We start from the raw sequence: 26,056 nt of genomic DNA, 5'->3' as shown, positions 1-26,056 counted from the left end.
AGACACTGCAATAATGGTGACATTCATGGGGTGGGGAGCCAGCAGAATCTCTCACTGGGTGTGAATAATAAGCCAGTGTCAGATTCCAGGGTGCACAGCTGGAAAGGCCACCTTTGTTTTCCTCCCTTACTCCCTCTTGGCAGCAGAATAAAGTTGCTCCTTAGTGGTGTTTCTGAGGTGACAAGAAATGTGGTACTTCTGTTTCATAAGATTTCTGCAAATGCCCTGGGTCCATGCTACACATCCTTGGACCTGTGTCTCTTCTCACACCAGCCTTGCTGGACAGCCACATTTTCAGGTCCAGTAAGTGGCATCAGCTTTAAAAAACATTAAAGAACAACCTTTTACAGTTCAGAGAAAGATGGGAAGTTCTAGGAATGAGTCATGAAATCAATCTCTTCCACCTAATAAGGGTGCATAAGTGAGTATAAGAACCTGGGGAAAGGCTCTCAAGAAGAAGGCATTAGAGCGGCAAAGATGACAGCACATTGTGGAAAAAACATGCATTACTGCTGTAGCTGAAAAATGCCTGAGATACAATCAAATTGGCTCACAAGATCCAGGGAAATGTTTGCACAGCTGACATGTGGGAGGCAACATGTGGATCTCTGATGGCATAAGCCCAATTGTTTGCATTTATATGTACAAATGTGCCTCCTGTCCCCATGAATTTCAGATAGAGTATGTGCTCTGAGAGCTGAGGGAAGGAAGTTCCCAGTTCATCATATTCATATTAGAGTACCTGTGGCAAAAAAACTGCAGAATTTAAGTGAAGCCCCCCACTGCCTTGTTCTAATCTCTCACACGAAAGCCACGCACAGGTCAGGTTCTCACCCACAGTCTGCTGCTGCCAATAATATGGTAAAACACAGCCAGCACCTGTGCAAGATTTCCCATTAGTGCTGAAGAAAATGTCTGAGGTCAGGCTGTGAGAGGGGTGAGGCTGGAGGGCTTCTCCTCCCCTCCAGGGACTGCGGCTGTCGATTGGACTAACAAACTGAATAAAGCAGAAATAACAACCTGCAGTCCTTCCTGCTGAAATGAAGATTTCAATAACCTGTGCTGCAAATGGCAATAATAATAAGCAGCCTATTCTGTTTAAAACCATTAGGAGAGAACATGTCGGGGGAAGAAATCAGTCCTTAGGGTGATTGCTTAGATTAAAAGGCTTGTGCAGAGCTAGAGTGAGGGAGGTTTACTTTCCTCCCAAGTCAAGCATGTAGAAAGGCAAACAGGGCTGTTTCCAGGCAAATCAGGCTGTTTAATGACCTTGCTTCTCTTTTTCAGTGCATCCATGCGAGCTCCTTTGTGCACATCACTGTGTGCTCTGCTGAGCTGGACCCTGTGCCTGTGCCTGGGAGAGCACGCACCCCCCGCGTGACCAGGGAGCAGATCCAGCATCAAATATGGAAGGAAAAAAACAAAAACAGGGAGGGAGGCCCAAAATCTCCAATCTGACATGCTCAGCAGGTTACTGGTTGGCACGGTAGTGACGCCACCAGTACAAGGAAAGAAGCTCTCTATTGCAGTTTCTCTCGGGTTTATTGGGAAGATTATTAAAACATTTTCATTTTAAAATAATTGGCAGAGGCTTCTGCATAAGTCAAGAGGACATTTCTGCCCATATCGCTTCAGACAGACAGAAGGAGAGTTTAAAGGGAAAAACCAAGCAAAACCCCATTGACTTTCTTCATGGCTACTGAAAAGGGTCTTGAAAGAGCTTGTCTTGTGAGCGAGAGGGACACCAAGAAGTACTCCTTGGCCCTAGACAGGTAACACGACTCTTTGTTTCCTTCACTGACATTTCTGTGTCAGAGCAATAGGAGATCACCAATCTGCCAACCGGCTGCAGGAGTCAAGGTCTGGAGATTTCCACTGTGCATACATTTTACTACCTTCAAAACATTTTGTTCAATTTTTTCCTTCCCAAACTTTGTAATTAGATATTTGAAGCATTTACTAACAGCAGTCTGATGTGTCTGTGGTGGACTGAACCAATCTACTGTTGAAGCAAGTGTCTCTTGCTTTGTGTTTTATAGGTTTAGTAGATTTTTTTGTAGGATGTGAAATCTCATGGATTATGCTGCAATTTTAGGCTGAATTATAGCTGTGCTATTGACACCATGTTTGACTCAAGGCTCCTTCATGCTTCAATGTCTAAATTATCCACTTGGTTTGAAAGAAAGGCAATGCTTTCTTCTTGTGGATAGTCTGTTGGACTTAGAGTTAATGTACCTCTTGTGTGCCAGCGGTCCTGTGAGTAAATGCTTGCTTGAGTGAGGAAAGATCCTCTGAAAACATAAAATACCGTAAATGGGGTTAAAAAAATGACTATAAATGTCTATCATAAAATAGTTTAGAAGTTTAACTTTTTTTCATTCTTCCTTTTGACTCAGACTAGCAAGTATTTTTAAAAGAAAATAGCTGCTCAGTTACAGTTTAGCACCTCTTGACATTTCCATTATCTCATTGGTTTTCAGGTTATTTATTGCTTGGCTCTCTTAAAACATATGGGACAGAAACTTGGCGTAAACACTGTCAGTTCAAATGGAAATCTGTCTCTTCATGTTCTTATACTGGGGTCAGTGCCATCGTATTTTAGTCATTTGAAAGCCTGGTTATTATTTAAATATTTTTACATGGCTCCATAAATATGGATGGCACTGTCCAAAATTACTTCTGTGGTAATATTTATATTTCAAAAAGATCCCATATGATTCTGCCGTTCATTTTAGTTATTGAACACACTCAGTGTTTTTTTGAAAGTTTGCAATTTTCTGGGCACAGGTTCAATGCTTTTGGTCCTTTGGACCCTGGCAACCTCTGGACACCAAGGACAACTCTGGGCAAACCCATTATATGGTCCCCTGAGACAGGGACAATTGTTAGGCTACCTTGTGAGGCAGTATGTTTTTTCCCTGGATCACCGGTAATGGGGAATATCCCTGGTAAGCAGAAGGGTAGGATGCACACTGGGGCAAGAATCCCTGGCAGCTTATCCTCCCATCTGAGAGCTGACACACCTTCTGGTGTCAGTTTTTTCTGATAATTATTTCTTAATTTAGGATTGAAATTAGTTGGGGTGAATTGCTGCAGCAATTGCAATTGTTGGGCTGATGCTGCAGTTACATGCAATAGCCCCTGAGCTGCAGGCCTGGTCCCAGGAGGGCTCTGCAGTGGTGGTCCCGAGGTGGCTGAAGGATGGAGGTGGTAGTACAGCTCTCCAAAATGAAGACTTGTCATCCAGCCATGTGGCTTTTCTGCTGCATCCCCATCTTGCTTTTTCTGCCAGATGAAATTTGATTAGCTCTGCAATTTAATTACTCTGTTCCAGAAATAACCAGAAGTGGGGGCTGCGAGACAGAGTCTCCCTCCTGTTGGAAAGAGCTGGTAACACAGGGGAAGCCCTTGCCCTCCTTGCCATTGCACCCAGCATTGGGGTGCCAGCCCATGAGCCACAGCCAGCCCATGGGGGATGCAGGGCTGGGCTCACAGAGCAGCTGCCTTAAGCCAATAGTAGCAATAGGCTCATCTTAGCCTTTGGTATAAATTACCACATTTTTCTGTCCCCCATGTGTAGCTTTAATGAGCAGCTCTAATGCTTTCAACAGAATTTATTTTGCACACAGATTGCCTATTTCCTTGCCAACCCCCAGCCTCTTTCTTATTAATAAATGCCATCATTACAATACACAGGGAACAAAACTAGTTTTATCTTGACCATGTGAGTAAGAAGCCTGAAAGCTGACCCCTTTCCCTGCACTAAGGGTTGTGGAGGAGGGTGTTTTCCACATGCCAGACCTGTCTGTAGTCACTAGAGGTTTTGGGTGCATTAAGGCTTCCCATGTCAAACTTGAAATGCTTAAAAGGGGGTGGGCTTCAACTGAGACCTTTGAAAGTCAGATCACTTGTAGGTTTATAGTACAATTCACACTGGGAAGGACCTTAAGAATGTCTCTGGTCCAACCAAGAGATTGAATAATGTTGCTCCAGTCTAGTCTTGAAAAAAATCTCTCAGGATAGAAACTCCACAACCTTTCTGGGCAATCTGCTTCAATAGGGAATTAACTTCACAATCATTTTTTTTCCCCTTATATTCAATCAAAACTTGCTTCAATTTATGACCAATGACCTCATCCTTCCTCCGTGCAGAGTAATAAAGCTCCATCTTCTCAATAGTCTCCTCAAGAATATTGGCAGGTTGCATCTAGGTGCTCACAAAAAGTCCAGTCCCCACAGAAGTGCTCCAGCCTTTAATCATCCAGGTCACCCTCTGCTGAAATTGCACTAATTTACTGATCCTTCCTGTGCTAAGGACCCCAAATTTAGACACAATATTGTAGATGTGGTGTCACAAATCTGTCTGTCCCAAGTGCAAGGCTTTATATTTGTTCTTGTGAAATTAGCTCCTGAAATGACAGTTCCTTTTGAGCTCTTCCTCCAGACTCCTCATGGCAGCCCTGCCCTCCAATCTATCAGCTGCACCTCCGGGTTGGCATCATCTGCCAACGTGATCAGGGTGCCCTACACCTCCTCCTCCAGGTAACAGAGGAAGGCATTACACAGGATGGTTCTCAGGACAGGACACCACTGCCCACCAGACTTGAGGAAGGTTATGAACCTTAATGGTTACAGGATCTGAAGCTGAGCACTCAGAACCTCCTGCTTCATGCAAAATGTGTTGTTCGTAAATCATACATCACCTATCTTTAAATTAGGTCTGAACTAGGTCCCTCAGGTAGTTCTGTATGGTCTTCTCACAATCAATTGTGGTACTAAAAGGGAATAAGTCCTTCTAATGACTAATTATTTCTATTCTATCTTTTTTCTATTTTTTATCACTTATATATTGATGTAAATAACTCTTTCTCGCAGTCTAAGTAATGGCTTGACCAAATTCCTCAAGTTTCCATGAATGAAGACAGGCCAGAGTATCTAATTTTTTGCTGGCAACAGATCACTGTAATATTGACCAGAAATATTCAATATCCCACTTCACAAATCAGTGGATTTGCATCTGATTATGCCAGCTCTGCTATGAGCTAAACTTTGGGTTGATCCAGCATGGATTTCTTATTATGTTCTTTATCTGTCTTTATAGTGGGATTTTGAATACCATCACATAGTGAAACTCAAGGTTTTAAGCCTCAAAGTTTTTGTCTTTATTTTGTCTCTAAGACAAGACACAAGATGGGGAAAAACCCAGGGATGGGCAATGCTGAAAGCAGGAAAGTTGTGTGAAAATGTTAGGGTTTGTCTTCAAGCAAAAGTTTTTAACACAGGGCATTTACCTGCAGATATTCCTGTAGGAATATCTATAGGCTTTAGTCTCCTAATTGGTTCCTGTCTGCCAGGCTCATACCAGCAGGCAAAAAGTTTGAAGCGAACCTGGGAGATGATTTCTTCAGGTGAAGAGTGATTTTCTATGGCAAGCACATAAGGAATATTTTCTTCTTTTTCTCCCTTCCTGTAGGGGATTTGAAAACTCTTATGAGATCAAAGAGTCCTCATCAAATAATGCCTTTCTCCTTATCCTGTGCAGAATCAATGCTCAGGAAGATTATAGTGTTTCTTGTGATTTCTGGACTGTTTTAGAGGAGGGCCCTGTGGTTGTCTCCTTTGTACTGGGTTGCCAGCTGGCCCAGCAGCACACAGTATTTTATCAGACTCAGCAAACCTAATCCCATTGCCTTTGCTCCCCTGCAGGTGACACTAGGACCCTGCAGAAAGGACTGTGTCTGCCCAGTACTGGCCATATGCCATCTCCATTATGTCCAATTTAGTTTTGCCCTCTTCATCTCAGAAAGAAAATTAGAACCAAGGTAATAAGTGATATGAAACAGAAATTAAATAGCTAGGGCATCAGCTCAGAAAATTGATGGTTCAGAGGTATAACAATGATACATAAAATCATGAATGATGTGAGGCAGGTAAACAGGGAATAGTCACTCACTATTTCTAACAGTATAAGAACTAATTAAAATAGCAGGCAGACAGCTCCAGAGTGACAAAAGGCATATTATTTTTACACACATCCTAATTAAATTATGGAATTCAATACTTTCAAGTCAGCTGGGTTTGTGGAATAAAGATCTGTAAAGAGATGTTGGACAGGAGCTCTGGTTCAGAACTGGGGAGCAGTAACTCTCTGGGAATGTTCCTCTTTGGTACTTTGACCTTATGTATTCCTTCATGCTCATGACAGAATTTGGATACTTGGCTACATGCACCTCTGGTCTGTCTCCAGGCAGCTATTGTTATAGCGTTATGTAGAAGGAAAACTCTTGACAATACATTTATGCGTGCAGGGCCAGAAATGCAAGAGTCTTTTCAAAATGAGCCCAAATAAAATAAATAAGGCATGAATTCCTATCTACTAGACATCTAAATGTATGCAAATATATAAATAATTGTCTTTATTTTGTGCCAACAGTAAAGAAAAGGAGAAACTGGACAGCTAGGTTATTAATGGGGTCTTACATACCTTGGAAATATTCAAGATTGGTACATCAGTTGAAATCAGAATGGTTTCTGATTTCTGGCCAACACAAGGGAGGTGGCTATGGCTTTGATAAATTTTTCTCTGAAGGCAGTTTCATTATCCTTTCAGGCACCAGAAAATTACTATTTTCCCTCATGAAGGAGATGATCTCCTGTGGAAAGTGCAGTGATTCCACATTTTCCTCTTTTGACTGGGGAACTCATAATGGTCTAGGAGGATAGCAATTATTCCCATAAGCCTGCAGATCAAGGCACCCAGCAGATCAAGTGAAAATAAACAGAAAGGAAGTTGTAATAAAAAGCTATTGCTAATGATTTGTGTGAAATCTGCAATATGTATTAATATTTTCTGCTTCCCCCTTCCAGGCATGACTCAGTAGGAGCCTTTCAGTGACATTCCCCTGACTATCTTTTTTACAAAGAAAAGAGAATTTGAAATGAAGAAAAGATTACTTTTTAATCTGTGACTCTGCAATACGCTGGCACAGAGACCTGATGCTCAAAGGCTACATCTGCCTCTAAAACACTATGAAGGGATTTCTGGTATAACAGAGCTGATCTTTGCACCTTAAGCTTTTGATTCACGCTTTTATAAAACTGCCTCTTAGATTCTAAGTTTCTTTTAATTAGTGGCAGTCAGCTTTTGAAACAGAAAAATAATGGTTACGTACAGGAGCTGGCAGGATATTTCCCAACTCAACAGGCCAGATGCTGTTCTGCAAGTTCAAAAGGAACAGTGAATGCTCGCCACCTCTGGCAACTGGGGCACTTTTATTTAGGTACCCTTTAGACAGAAAAATGTGACATTTGTGGGTTTATGCTGTCTGTGTTTGCTTTTGCATCTGTCCAGCAAGATCTATGGACAGTGCTTTTCTGCCCCTCAGTGATGCCCTCAGGCTTTGTTAGTTGACAGTGAGACTGAAAGACGAAAAACAAAAGAGTGAGATCACAGAGCGACCTATTTTGTTAACAGCAAGGAAAGGACTCGTGGCTCAGAATATGCAGCAGTGATTTTGGCATTCCTGCCTGAGAGGCTGTTGAGCTGATCGTGACTCATGTCATTAAGATGATTTTAATGTTCAATGCCAGCTGATGAAAATTGAGGAAATTAATTTTACATGCAAACTATAGAAAAGCATTGGAAGTTAACTCCAGAGAGAGATCATGAGAAAGAAAATCTTGCTTGCCCTGATCTCCAGGGGAGAGTGAGAGAACTACAGCATTTTATTCAGCCATCTGGAAGGAATTAATTTGTGATACCTTCTGTGTCTAATTCATCAGTAAAATATGTACAAAAATGACACAGTGCACATGAGGAACCCGATGAATGCAAAAGTAAAGGACTGGAGAAGGACTGGCTGGGGGGGACCCCAGCTGTCAGATGGAGAGCCCATTCCCTAGACAGTCCAATTCCTATTTATTTGTTGTTGTGAGGAAAATAAAGGAAAATGCTGACAAAAGGACTAAGAAAACTCACTGTCTCCAAGCATCAGGCATTACATCTGACCAGTTGCTCTTTCACACAAGCTCCTCACGTACAGGGGGAATCAGTCACCTCCACTGAGCAAACAGAGACCACATGCTAACCTGGCTGGGAAACAGGCTGACTCAGGGGAATGTCACACCCTTGGAACATCTCAATAATATTTACAGAACCAAATCCACATTGATTATCTACAGTTGCAGGGCTTGGCTGCCAAGGTGGGTCAGCTCTTCTTTTGCCAGTACCTCTATGATGTTGATGAACATAAAGGGCCAAGGCATCAGCTCTGCAGGTGCCTTTGCCTCTCACCCACCAGTGTGGGGCATCTGGCAGGACTTCAAACCTGCTGAGCAGCTGCAGCCCCCTCAGGCTACCTGAAAAAAGCAGCTGGAAAAAGCTTGTGATTTCAGTACAGTTTTTTTTCTGGACATTGACTACTGCAGGTTGGCAGCCACAAGCTGATTTCTTTCCAGTGAGAGTTTAGGCATCTTGACACTTCTATAAACAGTGCAGAAACACTACAGAAAGTCACCAGGATTCATGTTACTTCCTGGAGCACAGGTTTCCTTCACTCAGCTGAAGAAATAATTCTTCCTAGTCCCAGAGGAAAGTTTGAAGTCAAAATGAGGAAAAGCCACTGTTATTACTGGGACAACTAAGCCCAGTACCACACCCTGTCCCCAGGCCAATTTCAGATTTGGGAAAAAAAACCAGTGGAGTTTGCTGTGTTCCTGGGGAGCCCCTGCACACACAAACCTCAAGTGGCTGCAACACGTGGTTACAGGGATGGTGTGTATGTGCATCTTTGGCAGAATTCATCTTCTGGTGCCACAGTCTCAGTGCACTCATCACACCAGGAGTAGCTCTGGCAACAAGTGCAGTATTGGGAGAGACAGAATGCTTTTAAGTCCCTCTAGGAGGGGGTTTAGAGGGGCTTTTTGCCATTTGAGCACTTTTCTGTGGAGAGATAAGGGAACATCCTTGTTCAGCAAACCACCTTGGGACCTCCCAGAGGTTATCTCTTGGTTGCTCTGCTGAGAGCACCACATGTCGTGGTCATCCAGGAGCTTCCACAGCTGCTGTGCAGTGAGCTTGGCCCAGACCTCTCTGCCCCCAGCCCGTATTTCCTGTGCAGGAACCCTGAGAGACAGAACACTGAGGTTTTGTGGCAGAGCAGACTTGGCTGAGAAATCACTTTTTGATGGAGCAACACTCAAGGAGCCACTTCCGCTGGACTTCTCTCTCACCTTACCACGAAGGCAGTGGCACAAAGGGTTCTACATGTACTATGGGTCATATGTACTATGGAGACTTGATTTCTCTGACTTTTGAGTACCTTTGAGATATTTTGGCCAACATTTTCTATGCTCAGGCTCTGCTGGAATATTGGTATATTTTTTCCATATATGGAAATTTGAGAAAAAATAGTTCTGTGTGCAAAGAGAGAAGAGAAATATCTTTAGTTGATTATATTTAAGAAAAAGAAGTTTGGGGTGGTTTTTTTGACTAGTCTTCCTGACAAAGCTGTTGGGAATAAAATCCTGAATTTTTTAGTAGAACTTTCTCCATGTTATGATGAACTTGTTATTTGCATGAGGTACAATTTTTTCAAAGTCATGTGGTGTGCAAGAGATATACAGCCTAAGAAAGCCACCCGTGCTTCATAAACTGCTAAATGATGTAGGAGAGCCCAAAGAGCTGGGAAACACAGCCAGAACACTCATTTCATGTACAGCTCCCTCCCACAGAGCCTTGCTTGTGCGAGCGAGCCTCTTCTATGACCTGCTCTGCTGTTCCCAATGCTGCTTTTATCCTTTGAAAGCATTAATTACATCATTTCTAGGGCTGTAGGGCTAGACGCCTGAATAACCAGGGTTTTTATTTTTTAACCTTCTATTTCTTTCTATCCCAAAGGATCAGCTGGCTTCAGAAGAATTCAAATGAAGAGAGGCAGCAGCAGGAAGCAGGAGCTACAGGAGCTAATCCAGCATATCACTGTCACAGCTACTCACAGGCCTATGAGAACAGAGAGAGGGAGCAGCATCAAGCCAGGAGGAAGCTCTGTGTAGCATCAGTAATCGGCACCTTCTTCATGATTGCTGAGATAACAGGGGAGTATGTGTGCTCAAAAAGAGCCCAGTCTGGTGCCCAGCACAGCCACATTCTTGCCTTCAGTGTGCACTCTGACTGCAGGGACCATGCTAACAGGGGCAAAATAACTCTCCTTTGTCCCTGGTCATTAAAAGAACTGGGGAGAGGAGAGCTTTTAAGTGAAATTATATATATATAATTATTATATATATATATATATATAATTATATATATATAATTATATAACATAATTATATTTTCATATATTTTCATATATTGTCATATTTTCATTCAAGGATTGCATCTGGGTAGGAATACAGAGATCATGGTCTGAATGTTCTTCCAGGTCTTTAAGCTTGACTGACGCATGTCTTAGCATCACAAAATTTCTAATAAATTGGGTTACATTATTTTTATAAGATTAAAAGATTTTACATATTTATCCAGACCAATGAGACCTCAGCACGGATGGAGGCTGCTAGCAGCAAGATCTGAAAAGAAATGCAAGAGTCTTTTCAAAATCCAGGGAAATCCAGGGCCAGATTTGCCATCTGTTTTTCTACAGTTAAGTCAATGTATTTATATCAGGGCACATTTATATTTTAAATTGGCCTGCTGGTGTGTCTCTGGGTCAATGGAAGGTTATTTCCCTTCCTAATTACCTTTTGCTTCTTGACCCACCCTACAATACCCAATATAAGTATTTGGCTTGCTCATAGAGCATTGGCTTTAGTTTTTTCTCACTGCTCTGCTCTCTCCATGGTTTCTGCGATATTTATATCCACCTGATAGTTCCTGGCTCTTTAATTTACCCTTCTCTGCAGTGAGCTGAGGTAAGGAAAGACATGAGGAATCCCACAGACTTTTGCCATATGTGCTCCAGCCAATGTAACAAAAATCAGCCAGGAAGGCTTCTGAAATCCATATTTTCCCAGCTCAGACATCTCTTGAGCCCCATGAAAATGAGACAGAAAGGCTTTGTCTTTCCCGCAGCTGAGAAGTGAAGGAGACACTGAAAGAGTTGCTGCATTTCTGCCTTCTCCTCTGGCTGCCAAACCCAGCAGGGACTTCTCCACCTCTTCCCTCCCACGTGCTCCCTCTGCACGAAGCCCTGTTGTTTGTAGGTCACATGCATTTCCCCCATGAAAACTGGTGCATGCTGCTAATCCCCATGCAGTAATCTCCAGTGCCAGAAGTAATGCATTATTAGCAAAACCATATAATCACTAGGCTTAAGTTTGGTGAGTGTGGCTGTGCTAGAGGATTATTGGAAGGACAGATGATATGTTAACTAAATGTTTCGTTTTGCTTAATGAATCATGCAGCTTTTTTGCAATGACAGCTTAAGTAACAGGCTTGAAGACCGTTTTGCTTCAGACCATTAAACTTTGACAAACCAGTTATTAACTGCAGTTACAGACAGCTCTCTGTGGAGATTTTTGTAATTATGAACCATACATTTAATTTTTTTAGTCATTAGGCAAGACTGCTGTGCCTGATGATTGACCATTGAGTGACTGACAATTTCTACTGCTTGTGGTTTATAAAGCTATAAACATCCCTTATAGGGAATGGGTATATTTATAGGGTAAGTCTTAAAGGCCACTTGCTGGGAGTATTGATAAAAAGCTGTAAAAATCTATGACTATGAAACTTATTTTACTTCTGAAGATAAAGAATATCTTCCTCTCCCCTCCTTGCCCTCTAAGGGCAAACAGCTTCCTTGAGCGTTATTCTGCTAAACAGAAGGAAAGCTGCATCACTCCTAGAGAGGCTGAAAAGCTGTGCTGCTTTGAATGCCTAGATCTTTCCATTATATTTTTTTTCTCAAACTATCTGTACTGGCCATTACTGCTTTCCCAAACGGGGCGCTGCTGGTTGAGCCTGATACACCACCACCTCTCTTTGAAAGATAATTATCTCCTGTTCTTCTAAGGAGATCCATCACAATCTCCATAGATCTGAAGGTATCAGTCAGACCAATGCTACCCTGTGTGAAGCTCAGATATGAAAGTGCTTTCCAATGATTTTTGGTGGCTAAGGACCAAGTGTGGATTTCAAAGCAGTTCCACTCGGGCAGTAGAATGACTGCATGTGGTCTCATGTCAGAACAGAACATAAAAACTTCTTCAGTGAGACAAGTTGCTAAGTTAAGCACACTGAGATCTCTGAAACTCACCCAAGGCATTAGTTATGCCAGCAGTACATAAAATAATAATTTGCAAACATTTTTCAAAGACAGCAGGCTAGCAGCAAGCCTTTGAGATGCTGTCCCATAGAACGTGGAAATAGAGTATATAAAATGCAATAGGGTTTTTCTCACAGCTTGTGACCCACATATTTGTTTGCTGAATGACACCTGATGCCTGGGCTATTAACATCTGGGCACTGAGAGGCAAGCCTTCTTTCCCCTGCTGAGCAGATCTGCCTCCCTCTAGAGACACCCTGAAAACAGTGAAAGTCTAAGAGATGTGCCATGACCAAAGAGTATCTGTGCATTTACACTTGACCATTATGAATTTTTCATTTTACCACAAGGAATGAGATGCCCCCAGATTCTGCAGCCATGCTTTCTCCCTTTTGGGAAGAAACTTTCTGTGCTGAAAAACTTACGGTGTTAGGTATTCTAATCTAAAATATGCATACAGGAAGAAATTAAACAGAAAGTCCATCCTGCTTGCATGAAGATGCTTGAACTATAAGGAAATAAGAGATATATCTACATGTCCTTTTGGCAGTGGTGTGCTGCCAAAGACTTGAATGAGGCATTCTATGATGTTTTTCAGGATTCATTGATTTTCATATGGGTTGTGGCCAGGAGAAATGAGTGAGCTGAAATTTATTAAATGACTGAAGAATGACAATGCATTGCCAAATGCAGAAACTAGGTGTTTTGGCTCTATTATTTCACGTCTACTTTTCTACATTTGCACTTTGATGAAAAGATTCCCTTGCTGCAATGTGTTAGAAGGACAGTGTCCTGCCTGGGATCCTTGTCTTCTCCTGCTGCCAACAGGAGATGGGGCAGTTTAAAGCAAACTTTTAATTTATTTGGATTTGCCTTTAGCCCTGAGACATAGTCTCATGAAGAATTTGGCAAAATAATGATATTTGGCTTGTTGAGTAAAAGAAATGTGAATTAAAATAACCCAAAATATTTTTAATTTGGTGGGTTATTTTCCTTCAGAATCCACATAAATCCAAACCCCCACAGAGTAAAATTATATTCAGCCACATTTTTTTGAGCTCTAGCAGGAAAATTAAGTCATGCATTACAGATCTAAAATGATAGATTAGTCCTGAGAACAGAACATTTTCGCTATGCCCTCACTAAAATGGTTGATTGCTTATCGCAGTTCTTCCACTGGGATCTTTCCATGTATTCCTGTTTTAGTGTTGCCCGTGACAAATAAACAGTCATATTTTCCTGTAAAAGATAGGAAATTAATCCCATAAGCTAGGTCTCTGAACTGTTGTACATACATAAAAACACCAGTATTCTGTGAAAGGATAGTAGGAGGATACCGAAAATGTGATTCCTAATATGGCTTTTCACAAAAAAAATCTGATATTAAAATACTTAAATAGTACAATAGTAATGTAACTACAGAACAAATGTATCACAGCCCCTATTGTTCCTAGGTCTCTCTCTAGCAAAAAATTTGGCTTATGCATTTCTATTAATTCATACCTTTCACTGCATGAATGAGGTATAAAATGAAATTATCTTTGAAGAGGTTTGGGTCTTGTGTGTGGTGGCTGAAAATTGAGTGTTTCCTTTGATTCTCAGCAAAACAGGTCTTGAGTTTGGCTCTGGTTGGCTCAAACCCCTGCCCAGAGCAGTGATCCAGATGTGTGTTTCACACAGGTGGGCAGATCGCCGGGAGCCTGGCAGTGGTCAGCGACGCTGCACACATCCTGGTGGACCTGACAAGCTTCCTCATCAGCCTCTTCTCATTGTGGCTCACCTCCAAACCTCCCACCAAACAGCTAACTTTTGGGTGGCACCGAGCAGGTAGCAGACATGTCATACTATGAACATGTGGAATGGAAAAGGGAAGTTATAGCCAGGGACTGGAGAACATGCTGATGTCCAACACAAGTCTGCAAGCATTTAGGGACAGTGCACTAATGCTCCCACAGCTCTCAGGACATGAAACAGAGTAAGACAGTGAATTTCAAAGAAGTAAAGAGTCAGCTCTTATATAAAAGCACAACTTTCAGTTCATTATTTACCATAGTTTTGAGCTGGTTCTAACTGGTTGAAATAACAGTAACTTCTCTCAGTGCCTTGAGTGTGTGGAGGACTGAGCTCTCAACCTGTTATGAAACAAATTTCTATAAAAGCAACAATAATCAAAAAAATTAGGGTTTCCTTCATTTCTAAAGCAAATTATTGAATCATTTTTAAAAGTCCACAAAGTTACATTTGTAGAAAAATAAGATCCTTTAACGTTTACCCTTTTCTAGATTCTCTCCTTTCATATCTCTTTATCACTGTTGGTTTTTATCAAATGCAAACAGGTTTTTAAAGTACTCTGTCCTCAACATAAAACAATCATTTTACAGGTGATACCTAATACCAAAAGCCTGACAATCAAACACAAGTGTTTTTACGAAAGACAAGACACTAGCAAAATACTAACCATGAGAATAATTTTCTGGGAGTTCAGTAAATCCAAGATTTAGACACCTAAATATCAATGCCTACATGCAGATGAGCACCTTTAAGCACAGGGCCCAAGTCTCTGATATATTCAACAGAAATCTTGGCTCCATTCAGCCTCCTAAGTCCAGTGTTAACATCCCTAGGATGTCAGAGGCTTGTGCATGGGAATAGCAGCTGTTGCACAAGACCTGTAGGAGACTGCACAAGGTGCCAAGCACAAAATCAGGGCATGTCAAATGTGACCAGACACTCATAGCTAAGAAACCAGTAGTGTTTCCAGTCAGCCAGCAAAGAAGGGAACTGTGTCAATCACCATTCATTTGATGTCCACTGTCCACAAAGGGAGCTTAGACACTTAGGTAATTCCTACAGGTAGGCAATTTATTTGTCTCTGTCTGAAAGTAACTTCATGTTGGATGGCTCAGGGCTCAGTTTTTTTGCTTATATGTAAATGATTTGTGCCATTTGAAATCAAGTTGCCTGGAAGTCTGTGGGTCAATGATACACCTTGTGTCAAGCCACACATGGAGGTGTCAGTGTACATCCAATGGCTCTAAACACCTGTGCACCAGAACCAAGAACTCAGATGATAAATGCTTCAAGGGTGTTCAGGAGTAAAGTGCAGAAACAGCTTCTGACTCAGTTGTCTGTAGGCCAAGGTTGGTTGTAGCTGCAGAGTACCAGGGAAGACAAATGCTATACTCATCCTGTCTTTCTGTAGCTCCTTAAGTGTATTCTGCCAGCTCTGCTGGAAACAGGCTGCTGGGTGAGTGGGAGGCTCAGTATGGCTCAAGCATGGTTGGCAACACACAGCTGAATTTTGAAGCCTTAGTAAACTACTACTTAACATCAGTTGATCTACCATTACTTGTAATGTTTATTATCTCTTATCCTAGCAGGGAGAAAGTGAAAGAGAGACCTCTCATGCTGATGCAGGCAGGTTCAGCCACTTCATGGAACTTCATCCTCAGTCTGAACTAGATTATTTTTATTTTGTCATTGCAATGCAGAACTTCAAAACCAATCCTTCATTGCCTTTTTTTATGCTGGTATAAAAAAAAAAAAAAAAAGAGCCTTGCATCAAATGTTAGAAGCTATTTAATTGCACTCCATGATTGTTATCCTGTTTCGTGCTTATTTTCCCAGCTATATTCTCAGTTTAATATGCAGGTGGGTACCTTAATAGAGTAGCTGAGGGCAGTCAGGTGGCAAAGTCACTCTTCACTGACTACCAAGGTCTTGCAGGTGCAGCCCTCCATGACACTGGAAGATGTTCCTTGACTGCTTCTCTCAGACTGATAGAAATCGTCATGAAAAGATTCTGTACGGCAGCACTCAGGTTTAGCCATCTGAATGCCTCCTGCCCTCCGTGCCAAAGCAGTGCAGCTACTTTCAAACTTTACAAACACAGAAACACAACATCGAATAAAATTGATAGTGTGAGCCAAACTGTTTTCAGGTACAAAAACACTCTTGCACCGTAATTTTCCTCAGCTGTACTGAGAGGTTCCCACACAATCCTTCACTATTGCTTTCTGTGCTCTGTTGGGGCCAGTGTTTCTGAAACAAAGTAACTGAGAACATCTCCAGAGAAGTATTTAGCCCTGGTGAACTGATCTGTAAGCTTAACTAAACTTTTACCAAGATATTCCGCTGAAAATTAATATATAAAGATGACCACTAACGTGTTCTCTTATGGAAGATATACATGAATCCACACAAGTGGATATCTGTGTTCACAAGGGCTCTTGGCTGCTTTCACACCAATGATAGCACAGCCATCAGCACCTTCAGCTGGGCCAAGTTTGCAGGGGTTCAGCCTGCAACTTACAAAAAGTTGTATGATTTATGTTTGCTTCTATCTACTTTTATGTAAAACTAGCTTCCCCTGTCAGTGCACTTTGATTTGTTACTTCCCAGTTTTAGGCAAAACCAGTTATTTGATAAGCCTTTGCAAGTCTGCAAAAGGGGGGAATCCCCTTAAAATTCTATACAAAATCATAAGGTGTTTTAATGGATTGTCAGTAGAGGTCTGTGCAAATGCTTTCTGCCTGTCTACTGCCTCTCACTTTGCTGTGAGTTTGTGTTTTCTTTGGTATTGTCATGGTTGTGCTCATTTACCCATTCAAGTCACATGGCAATTACCAGTCCCATATCCTATTAAAAGCATGCTGCACGTTCATATGCACTTCCCTGGACCTCTCCTATAACAGTGCAATAAAAGGAGACCTTGGGGGCTGGATTTATTTGAGCCCAACTCAAAGCCAATAGAGACAAAATTAAATTTTGCTACCCCAGGGAAAAAATAACTTATTTTGTTCTCATAAGAGCTGGTGGCACAAAAATGACTTTGTGGCATTGGCAGAATGAGTTCCAGCATAAGTTTTGCTGACAGGACCTCGTTGGGAGCTGCTACTGTCATTCTGAAGTGTGAAGTGGTGAGAGGTGTGCAGAAACAGGGGAGGCCAATGGAGGGGGATTGTGTTTGACAGTGGATTTGGGTGAGCTGTGCCTCTCTCCTTCCTTCAAACCTCTGCTCCTGTGATGAAGATAACTTCGTTGGGAGACCAGGAGGGCTGGTCTTTATGGGTTTCACACCACAGTCAGGGTCAGGCAAACTCCTTTTGCTCCTCCCAGAACTCCCCAAATGATCTTTTCTGTCTCTCCAATTTCTTAGAATGTTGTATGAACTCAGCACTGGAGAAAGGGGACAAAAGTAGGAGCAGGTAGAACAGGCTTAGGCCACCACATGTACAAAGCTGCACTGGATAGTCATTGGATTTACTATGATCAGAAAGGAGGTTGGCCCATTCTTTGTGAGCTTTAAGACTGCCAGCATACAAGAACCAGCTCTCCTGGCTATAAAGTTTATAAACTTGGAGCCATTATCATCAACCTCTTAAAATTTTTTGCATTCCTCTTCTGACTGTTAAAAACAGATTTTTTTCATTCCTAGAAATTCTGGGAGCTTTGATGTCTATGATAATAGTCTGGATGGTGACTGGTGTGTTGACATATTTGGCTTGCATGAGGCTGCTACACCCAGATTATGATATTGATGCTACAGTGATGCTCATTACCTCTGTTTGTGCTGTGCTCACCAACATCCTGTAAGTTATTTTATTTTCCTTTCATATGGCATTTGAACATTGAACCTGCTGCTGTAATTCAATAAAAAAACCCACAAACTATAGAGATACAATGGCCTCAAAAATATTAAGTGTTTATGAGTTCCACAAGGATATGGAAAGGGGTCAAAAAGAAAGGTCCTGCTTCTCATTGAAAGTTGCAGTTACTCTCCTCTTTTCTGTTAGCTGCCACACTGGGAAGTCAAATTATGAATCTACAAACCCTAGAAAAAGATTATTCTCCATCTCACTTTTTATTAGATGTCAGAATATTCAAGAACTCTATAGAAAATGAGGCCTCATTAATTACCCCATTCACAGTCTTTCTTGATTATGCAAATCACTGAAAACCTAGGAATTGTCTGCTCAGCCACTCTGCATTTCAACTTAATGTGTCAGGTTTTACTGTTCAGCGTGCAGAAGTGACAGGGGTGGTGATGTGAGTGAGCTCACTGCTTTCAGAAATGCAGTATATCCTCTGATATTTGCATTTTACATCTCTTGCAGACTAAGCCTGATTCTGCACCAGACTGGCCACGGGCACAGCCATGGGGCAGGGGCCAGGGAACAGGCGTCACTCCCCCAGGAAAAGCCAGCTCTGAGCAATGCCAGCCTGCGGGCAGCCTTTGTGCATACCATTGGAGATCTATTCCAGAGTGTTAGTGTGCTAATTAGTGCACTTATCATCTTCTTTAAGGTTGGTTTTATTAGTTCATATGCCTGCCTTGCAATCAAGGGTAAGTGCTATTTTCACAGTGTTGTGACACTAGGTACTATGTAAATATTTCCTCTGTCTTAATCATACACGCTGTAATTGTATCAAGAGGAATTATTCTTGGGAACTGAAATAGCTGTTGAGAATGTAACCCTTGCTTCTTGGTGTTGCAAGGGGATACTTTGGTGTCTCTCCCTTTCTGTAGCACCTTCACTCCCTATGCTGAGGCTCCCTAACTGGCAAAGGAGGCCAGCACTCATTCTGTACTTGATGGAATGAGTTTATTGGAATGGAATTTATTATTCTTTCATGCTAACTAATTAAAAATTACAATAACCGACAATAATGAAATTAACAAAGTGGTGTGTTCATGTTTTTCTAGCCACAGTACAAAATAGCCGACCCAATCTGCACATTTGTGTTTTCCGTCTTTGTTTTGGCAACTACCATCACGATTTTAAGGGATATTTTAACTGTGTTAATGGAAGGTAGGACCTGATTCCAGAATCAATACACTCATGTTTTGATTTTTTTTCCCCTGTTGCTTTCTCCATAATGCTTATATATACTGAAAAAAAGTGTAATAGCACATTTCTGCATCAGTTTTTGGTATTCTTCAGATTCTGATCATACTTTAAAGTTACTTCTAATTTTAATCAAAATTGTTTTCTACCATTACATTAAGTTTACACATATGGCAGCTTTTGTAAAAATCTGTGTACTGGTGTTTTACTGATGAGTTCTGAGTTGCTTTAGTTTGCCATAAGTGTAGCATTTCTTTCTATCACCCCTTTGGCATATGAGATGCCTAATCACACTTGTTCATTGTGTATTTCCTCTACCCATGTGAAATACAAGTCTTTGCCAAGAAAAAAATGCTTTGACTGTCCTTTGAACTGTGTCTGTGAAATAGGCTGGGTGCAAGAGACAGAAGTTTAAAAGATTTTTAGTTACATGAGTCCAGAAAAGCAAGATGTTATAGCTTTCCAGTTGGATTCCAGTGCATGGGAATAGACAATTCTCAGCACAGCAGCAGCAAGAGCCAGGCTTAGCAATATTTAATCCTGTCAGCTATGGGACTGAATATTTCATTTGCAAGGCCAAACGACTTGAGCATTCATAGATGCGTGTTTTTGCCTTCCTCACACTGAATAATATAATGCAACCTCTTTCTTAGCTGTGAAGATATGAGGATTAAAGGGAAAAGTAGCTGTAACAGTGCAGGTTTTGAATGGATAGTCAGTGTGACTGCCTGCATGACTGCTTCTTCACTCTTTCACTCACACCTACTGCTGTTTCAAGAAATAAAATATCTGATATTGTTAGAGTAGTTTCATTCCAGGGCTGGTTTGTTTTCAGTGGTTGTGAAATAGAGATACTTCCATATAGAAGTGTACCCAGACAAGAGTGCAGCAACTGACTGTATTTTGGCTGCCAAAATATCAGATCTCTTGATTGCTGAAAAAAAAAAAGTCAAACTATCAGGAAGGGGGAGCAACCCCTGTCACTGAGGAGTCTCTTTCTTAAAGCAGTGACTCCCAGCTTCTGTAAGCATGCCAAAGCCAGCAGTGCTCTGTTCACCTCTGCACCAAGCCCACTGTCCTCCTGGGGAACTCTCTGTGGAGTCTCCTCTCTCCTAAGTAGAATATTCTGCCCAGAATTTTCTGAAAAGAAATTGGATGCTGGAGCTGTTGTTTCAGTTTAGTGATCCAGGTGGAACACGATGAGTTCATGCTGTTCACGTAGACATAGAGATGCACTCACAAAAGATGGTGCAAAACTACAACATGATCTGGCTAAACAGCTCACTACCCTGTGTGAACTGGACATTCAGACTGCCCCCTAAAACATGCATGAGTCTCAACTTTCCATGGAGAAATTTAAAACAAGGGATAGAATTATGTAGCACAGTGAATGCTGAAATAGATGGGCTTTCCAAAGCATTGTATACTTTTATAAAAATAATGCATCTAAGTGAATAAAAGTTCATGATTAATTTTCCTCTATTGATCATAATTCTTATCCCTTAAAAACATTGTTTTTCCATCAATTTCTCCTTTTCAGGAACATCAAAAGGATTTGCTTATGATGCTGTAAAAGCAAGAATTTTAGCAGTTGAAAAAGTGGAGTCTGTTCACAACCTTCATCTTTGGTCTCTGACAATGAATCAAACTGCTCTCTCTGCTCACATTGCCACAGGTCAGTAAATTTCTGGAAGCAGGGAGTAACTATTCAGCTGCTGTCTAGTAAAGGTCAGTTTTTCTTGATTCAGATTAAACTGACTGTAAATCTGTTGCTTGTTAAAAAAAAAAGTAACAATTTTGTTGGAAAAACAAAATCAACAATAATAAAAAATAAAGCTCTCAGATCCTCCTCCCAGAAATTTTGTCTAAACAAGAGGACCTCTACTTAGCCCAGAACCTGAAAACTGCAGAGGATGTGGGACAACTAAGTAAATGACAAGATATTTAAAATAAGAATTAGACTCAAACTGTATTTTTATCAAACTTGGAAACTGTTGATCTCTACAAGAAAAGCTAACAGGGCCAATATGCATTCCTGATATATCTCCAGCAGTAAAACAGTCTTTAAAAATAAATGGAGCTTAGAGGTAGCTCCATCTCATCTTTTAAAATTTGATTTTAAATTGTAGTTCTAATCCCAGTTGAAAAGCTGTCCACTACTCAGGTTGATTTTCTTATGTCTGTCAGCTTTTTATGTATTAAGACAAAAAAATGCCAGCTGTGTTTGGCTAGAGGTTAAGTCCTCCACAGAGTCCCCACTTTCCAAAAACAGGAGGTCTATCAGCCACCCAAATCACTTGGTACTGCTGCTACTCCCTGACTGGATGAACTAATCTTAATTAAGTATTTCTGCTTTCCTCCAGTCTTCTGCCAAACTGAATTTTCATGGTGATTACTTTTAGTTTAACTCTTTCCAAAATTTCATATTCCAACCACATTGAATGAACAAAGGGTTGCTGACATGAAATTTCCTAAAAGGAGGATAAAAAAGAAACGTTTTTCAAGCAAACTTCTTGTTAAAAGTTCTATCCTACTATCTATATTAGATATCAATGTCTATATTGGAAGTATGCAGTACTTCCTTAAAGTATGATCAAAATGTTTGTGTTTTGATTATTTTCTGCTTGCTATCTGTAGCAGACACAACAGACAGCCAGAAGATTTTGAGAGATGTTACCCAAGCCCTGTTTGAGCACTACAGCTTCCACTCCATCACCATCCAGATTGAATCAAGAGAGGATCAGAAAGCAGACTGTGTCTTCTGCCAAGAGCCTGGGGATTAAAGGGAGCAGTGTGCTATGCCAAGTAACCATCACCCCTCTTACAGGTCAATGGAGACTATATGTGCTGGTTGAATGTAATTGATTAACAACAAATGGTAATTAACTGACATAACAAGCCCTACCATTGCAAGAGAGCATGGGCTTTTCTTTGTTGGTATCATCTACCATGAGAGAACATTTATTAAATCTAGCCATCAGCCAGATTGCCTGTCCATCAGCTGTTTCTTTCAATTACAAGAGAAATATCTAAATTATTCTTGACTAGACCAGCAGATTGGCAATAAAGCAACATTTAAAGTGCCTGTCTGTAATTACAGGTAACAAAAAACTAATCAACCTTCAAATTACCGACAGACAAATTATTGCAGGTGTAATGAAATGTGGGTTTGGTGTTAGCAAACTCAACACTCAGTATGAAAAAGAAAATTTAAATTACTGCAAGAGTTGAAGAAATCTGGGGAAGAAAGTGATGGTGTTTTCCTCGCCTTTTGGCAGACACTCCTCTTTCTGCCCATTAAGGGAATAGATATGTACCATGGATGAGAATGAATCACAAGAGAGTTCATCCCATTCATATTTGGCAAACAGCTCTTTGATTTTTTTAGCTACCCCTATTTATGTTTTCAGCTAGCCTTCAGGCCAACTCTTTTCTGCCAGGCATGGGCAGTGTTCTGAACTATCAACTCATAACTTGAACAGTGCTGCACCATGACAAGTTATGAGAGACAATTTGAGGTGAATCTCTGTGTCCCTTTCAAGAGGTATCATTGAGTCATGACAATGAAACAGACCAGGTGCTCTCAGATAACGAGAAAATGATTAGGGCAAGGAAAGACTGGGACCCATTGTGAACATCCTGTCTGGTGTCACAGATCAGAGCAGCCTGTGGGTGTTACCCAGTGACACTACTTCGCTGAAGTTATATCAGATAATTAAAAAAAGCCTTTGGCATATCACAGAGCCATTCATTGTAAAGGGAAGTGACATGCCTCTCCTTCAGGTAACTAATTCCCACATTTTTCTAACAAGATGTGAGTCATGGTTTCCCCAGTTGAGTGTTTCCATCACTCCAAACCACTGCTCACTCACTCCCACGTTCCCCCTCCTCTTCCCCTGTGGTGGACTGGAGAGAACTGGAGGCACAGAAGGTAAAGGTTATAGGTTGGGATAAGAACAACTTATTGGAAACAGCTGTGAAGTAGGAAAATGAGCAGTAGCAATACCAATGACAGAATATATAAGAGGTGAATGATTCTGATATGAGTGCTTACCCCTGACAATAGCCCACCCTGCTGCCACACTACTCCAAAGCAACCCTTTCCCCATCCCTGAAATGACAGGAGTGGTATAGAATAATCTCCAGGTCCTGGCCATATCCCCTCCTGGCTACTGCAAAACTTAACCCTGTCCTGGTCAGAATCAGGACAAAGTGTTAAATCCTCCACTTTTACATACCTGACAATGCTAACAGCAGAACTGAGAACAAAGACTCAGGTCTTTCTGCAATCCCTCTATTTTTGTCTAACCAACTGAATTAAGCTCTCACCTCTTGGCAAAAGCAAGGGTTGTACTTCAAAATGTATGCTCCAGTGCTCCAAAAAATAACTTCAGTTCTGCCCCTGGCCATAACAGTGCTTACCATGCAGAACTAGACATAATGTTTTCCCACTCCACAGTTCTCTCTCCAACAGCTGTAGGGCTCACTTTGCTAACAGGTTTGTTAGAACAAAATGAATTATTTGATACCAAGTGGTACTGACTTTCCATACTTATATTTGAAAGGACCATTGTGTTATTAAGGTATAAATGGGCCTTGCTTTTTAGGAAATTCAGTTTTATTAGCAATAGGTTCACATTAGTTTTCTCCTCTATCATTCTAAGGAGATTAGAATGTTTTATTGGAGCTTTTGACTACAGATAATACATAACTATGTGATGATGGATTGATGTATTAAGCTGGCATTTGTTACCTGGTAGGGGGAACAAGAAATTATTCTGCTTAAAGGAAGATCTTACTCAGGTAAACCTCCCACTGAAATCAGATGAGGTATTAAAACAAAACACCCGCTAGGAATTTCATGAGTATCTCATTATTTACTGGCTTGAAAGAGCTGAGGCCATAGCAGTGATATTCAGTACAGTGATAAAGACAATTCTTGCCCTTCACAGCTGAAACTCTAGAAGATAAGACACAAATAAATCAAAGCACAGTAAGAAATTCTAAATGATGAAGTTAACTTGTATTTCAGCCAGTTTCTCTGCTGGTATTATTTAGCATAGTTGCCTCCTTCCCAAGGCAACTCAGCTGTAGTTGTCAGGTAACCTGAGTATTCCTTTCATTACTTGGAGAGGACAAATTAATAGTGTGGCCTTCATATAAAAGAAAATGTCTTTCCAAGTGTTTGGAATAAAATGAGGACATAGACCTGAATATAATAGAGAATTCTGAGAAAGAATTTTATGGTCAAGGACAGTGTAAAAGATAACATTTGGGTGACAGAAACATTCCTATAGGACATAGATTCAGTTCCAAGATTAAGACTGAGGTAGGGAAAAAGACCATAATTTTAAGAGCAAGAGTGGATTTTGGAAAGGATTTAAACAAGCAAGTGATATGGTCCACTAAGAAAGTTATGCTGAGTAGCAGAGCTGTGAAAAATCTGGATGGAAGCAACAAAATAGGGGCTGGAAAAAAGAAGTTTTGGCAGTCAGCACCAGGATTGCTGAAGTTATCAGGCAAATTAATTGAAAGGGAAAATGGGAAAGTGTTTTGTTATGTTTTGGAAAAAGGAACAGTAAAATATAGGTATTTAAGGAAAGAAGGAGATCATACAAAATAATGATCTGTAGTGAAAGAGAGTGGGAGGAAAGTTGCTAAGAAGTTTTAAGAAGAAGGCGAGGCAACAGCTTCCATCCACAGTAGTGTAACCTGGGTATGTGAGTAGTAAAGGTCAGGGCAGGATTGGGGAGGCAGAGAAGTCTGGGTGTTTTAGCAGCAATAAATGTATTCCAAGCAAAAAAAAATTAACCTCATATCTTTAGCTAAGGCTAGAGACCTAAGGGAATTTTACCTAAATATGATAGATGGAAGATGAATTTAGAGAAAATGTTTACTTGTAGTTATAAATATTGCTGTAAGGAGCTGAATTTTTAATGTTCCTGCTATGCATGTGAATGTAAAATGTATGTTTGCTCTTCATTCCTGTCTAGTCTGATCCTCAGGGATATGATCTTGGTACAAGGTTGTCTTCAGAATACTGTCTGACTGACCAGGGAGGATTTCTGCAGACACGCTACTGAGATAGGCAGAGGCCAAAGACAATTTCTTGTCTGTTTTATTAACTTTACATCTTATTGATTGTCAGAAGAATAACTAAAAGAAAACTGACCAAAAATTGCTTTATCTAAATTATTCTTGGAACCACTGTGAAACAGAGAAGTATTTCTCATGTAAGAAGTCTGTTTTGCTTGCCTGACTGTTTCTGATGGAGTTCAGTTCCTTTGGGCAGCTTACTGGGTAGCCCATACTGAAATTCTCTGAACATGTGTATACTCATTTTCCTCTAAATTTTAAAGTAGACATTATGCAGCTTGTAAATGATGTATTCCTCTGATCCCCTAAAAGTACTCTCTTTTTTTCACTTTCCACAAGGATAAGTAGAAACTCAAGACATTTTGGAGTAGAAATATTGAAACAGTCAAATGCAAAGCTAAACTTTCCTTATTCAGCAGTGACAAAAAATTTAGGTGTCAATAGTATGCTGAAATGACCACCAACAGTGACAGAAGTATTTGTAATTATTCAAACAGTTAAGGAACAAGTCTGTTATTATCACCAGTAGAATAATCTCTTATTGTAACTAAAGTCATAGACATAGTTCTGTGTTCTCCTGAGATGTTATTATGAGAACTGTATATGAAATCAAGGATTATATTGCCTACTTAGTGTGAGAATTCACAACAGTAATTCGTCATCTCCAGAGGAAGGCAAACAGATATCCCCAGATATCCAGCAGATGTCCAGGGCAGCAAATGGTTAAGGAACAGGGACTGTGCAGGTCTGCAATATGTCTCTTTCAAGAGACACATCAATTTCAAGAGGTTATATCAATTTTGTCTTGGAGCATTTTCTTCTCTACAGCTAGCATGCCCCAACACACAT

The 26,056-nt window shown here is 40.8% G+C and overlaps 1 protein-coding gene across 1 annotated transcript; it reads left to right on the top strand.

The window, feature by feature from the left end:
• Positions 1-1,340: 1,340 nt before the first annotated feature.
• Positions 1,341-25,289, top strand: SLC30A8 (solute carrier family 30 member 8). The gene is made up of 8 exons (XM_023921405.2): positions 1,341-1,772; positions 9,899-10,103; positions 13,952-14,090; positions 17,701-17,854; positions 18,380-18,569; positions 18,970-19,075; positions 20,652-20,786; positions 21,749-25,289. The coding sequence occupies exons 1-8, from the start codon at positions 1,693-1,695 to the stop codon at positions 21,892-21,894; spliced, it is 1,155 nt and encodes a 384-aa protein (XP_023777173.2). The 5' UTR covers positions 1,341-1,692; the 3' UTR covers positions 21,895-25,289.
• The last annotated feature ends 767 nt before the right edge of the window (positions 25,290-26,056 follow it).

Source organism: Cyanistes caeruleus, chromosome 1 (assembly GCF_971803275.1).
Source record: "Cyanistes caeruleus chromosome 1, bCyaCae1.hap1.1, whole genome shotgun sequence".
NCBI classification, from domain to species: domain Eukaryota; kingdom Metazoa; phylum Chordata; class Aves; order Passeriformes; family Paridae; genus Cyanistes; species Cyanistes caeruleus.
The sequence above is the reverse complement of the archived record's forward strand: the minus strand, read 5'-3'. Positions and strand labels throughout refer to the sequence as shown.

Bases quoted from the DNA above. Each gene is read 5' to 3' on its own strand.
- SLC30A8 (XM_023921405.2), top strand. From the start codon at position 1,693: ATGGCTACTGAAAAGGGTCTTGAAAGAGCTTGTCTTGTGAGCGAGAGG. The intron at 14,091-17,700 runs GTAGCAGACATG...TTTCATTCCTAG, and splicing joins TTTTGGGTGGCACCGAGCAG to AAATTCTGGGAGCTTTGATG. The intron at 17,855-18,379 runs GTAAGTTATTTT...CATCTCTTGCAG, and splicing joins GCTGTGCTCACCAACATCCT to ACTAAGCCTGATTCTGCACC.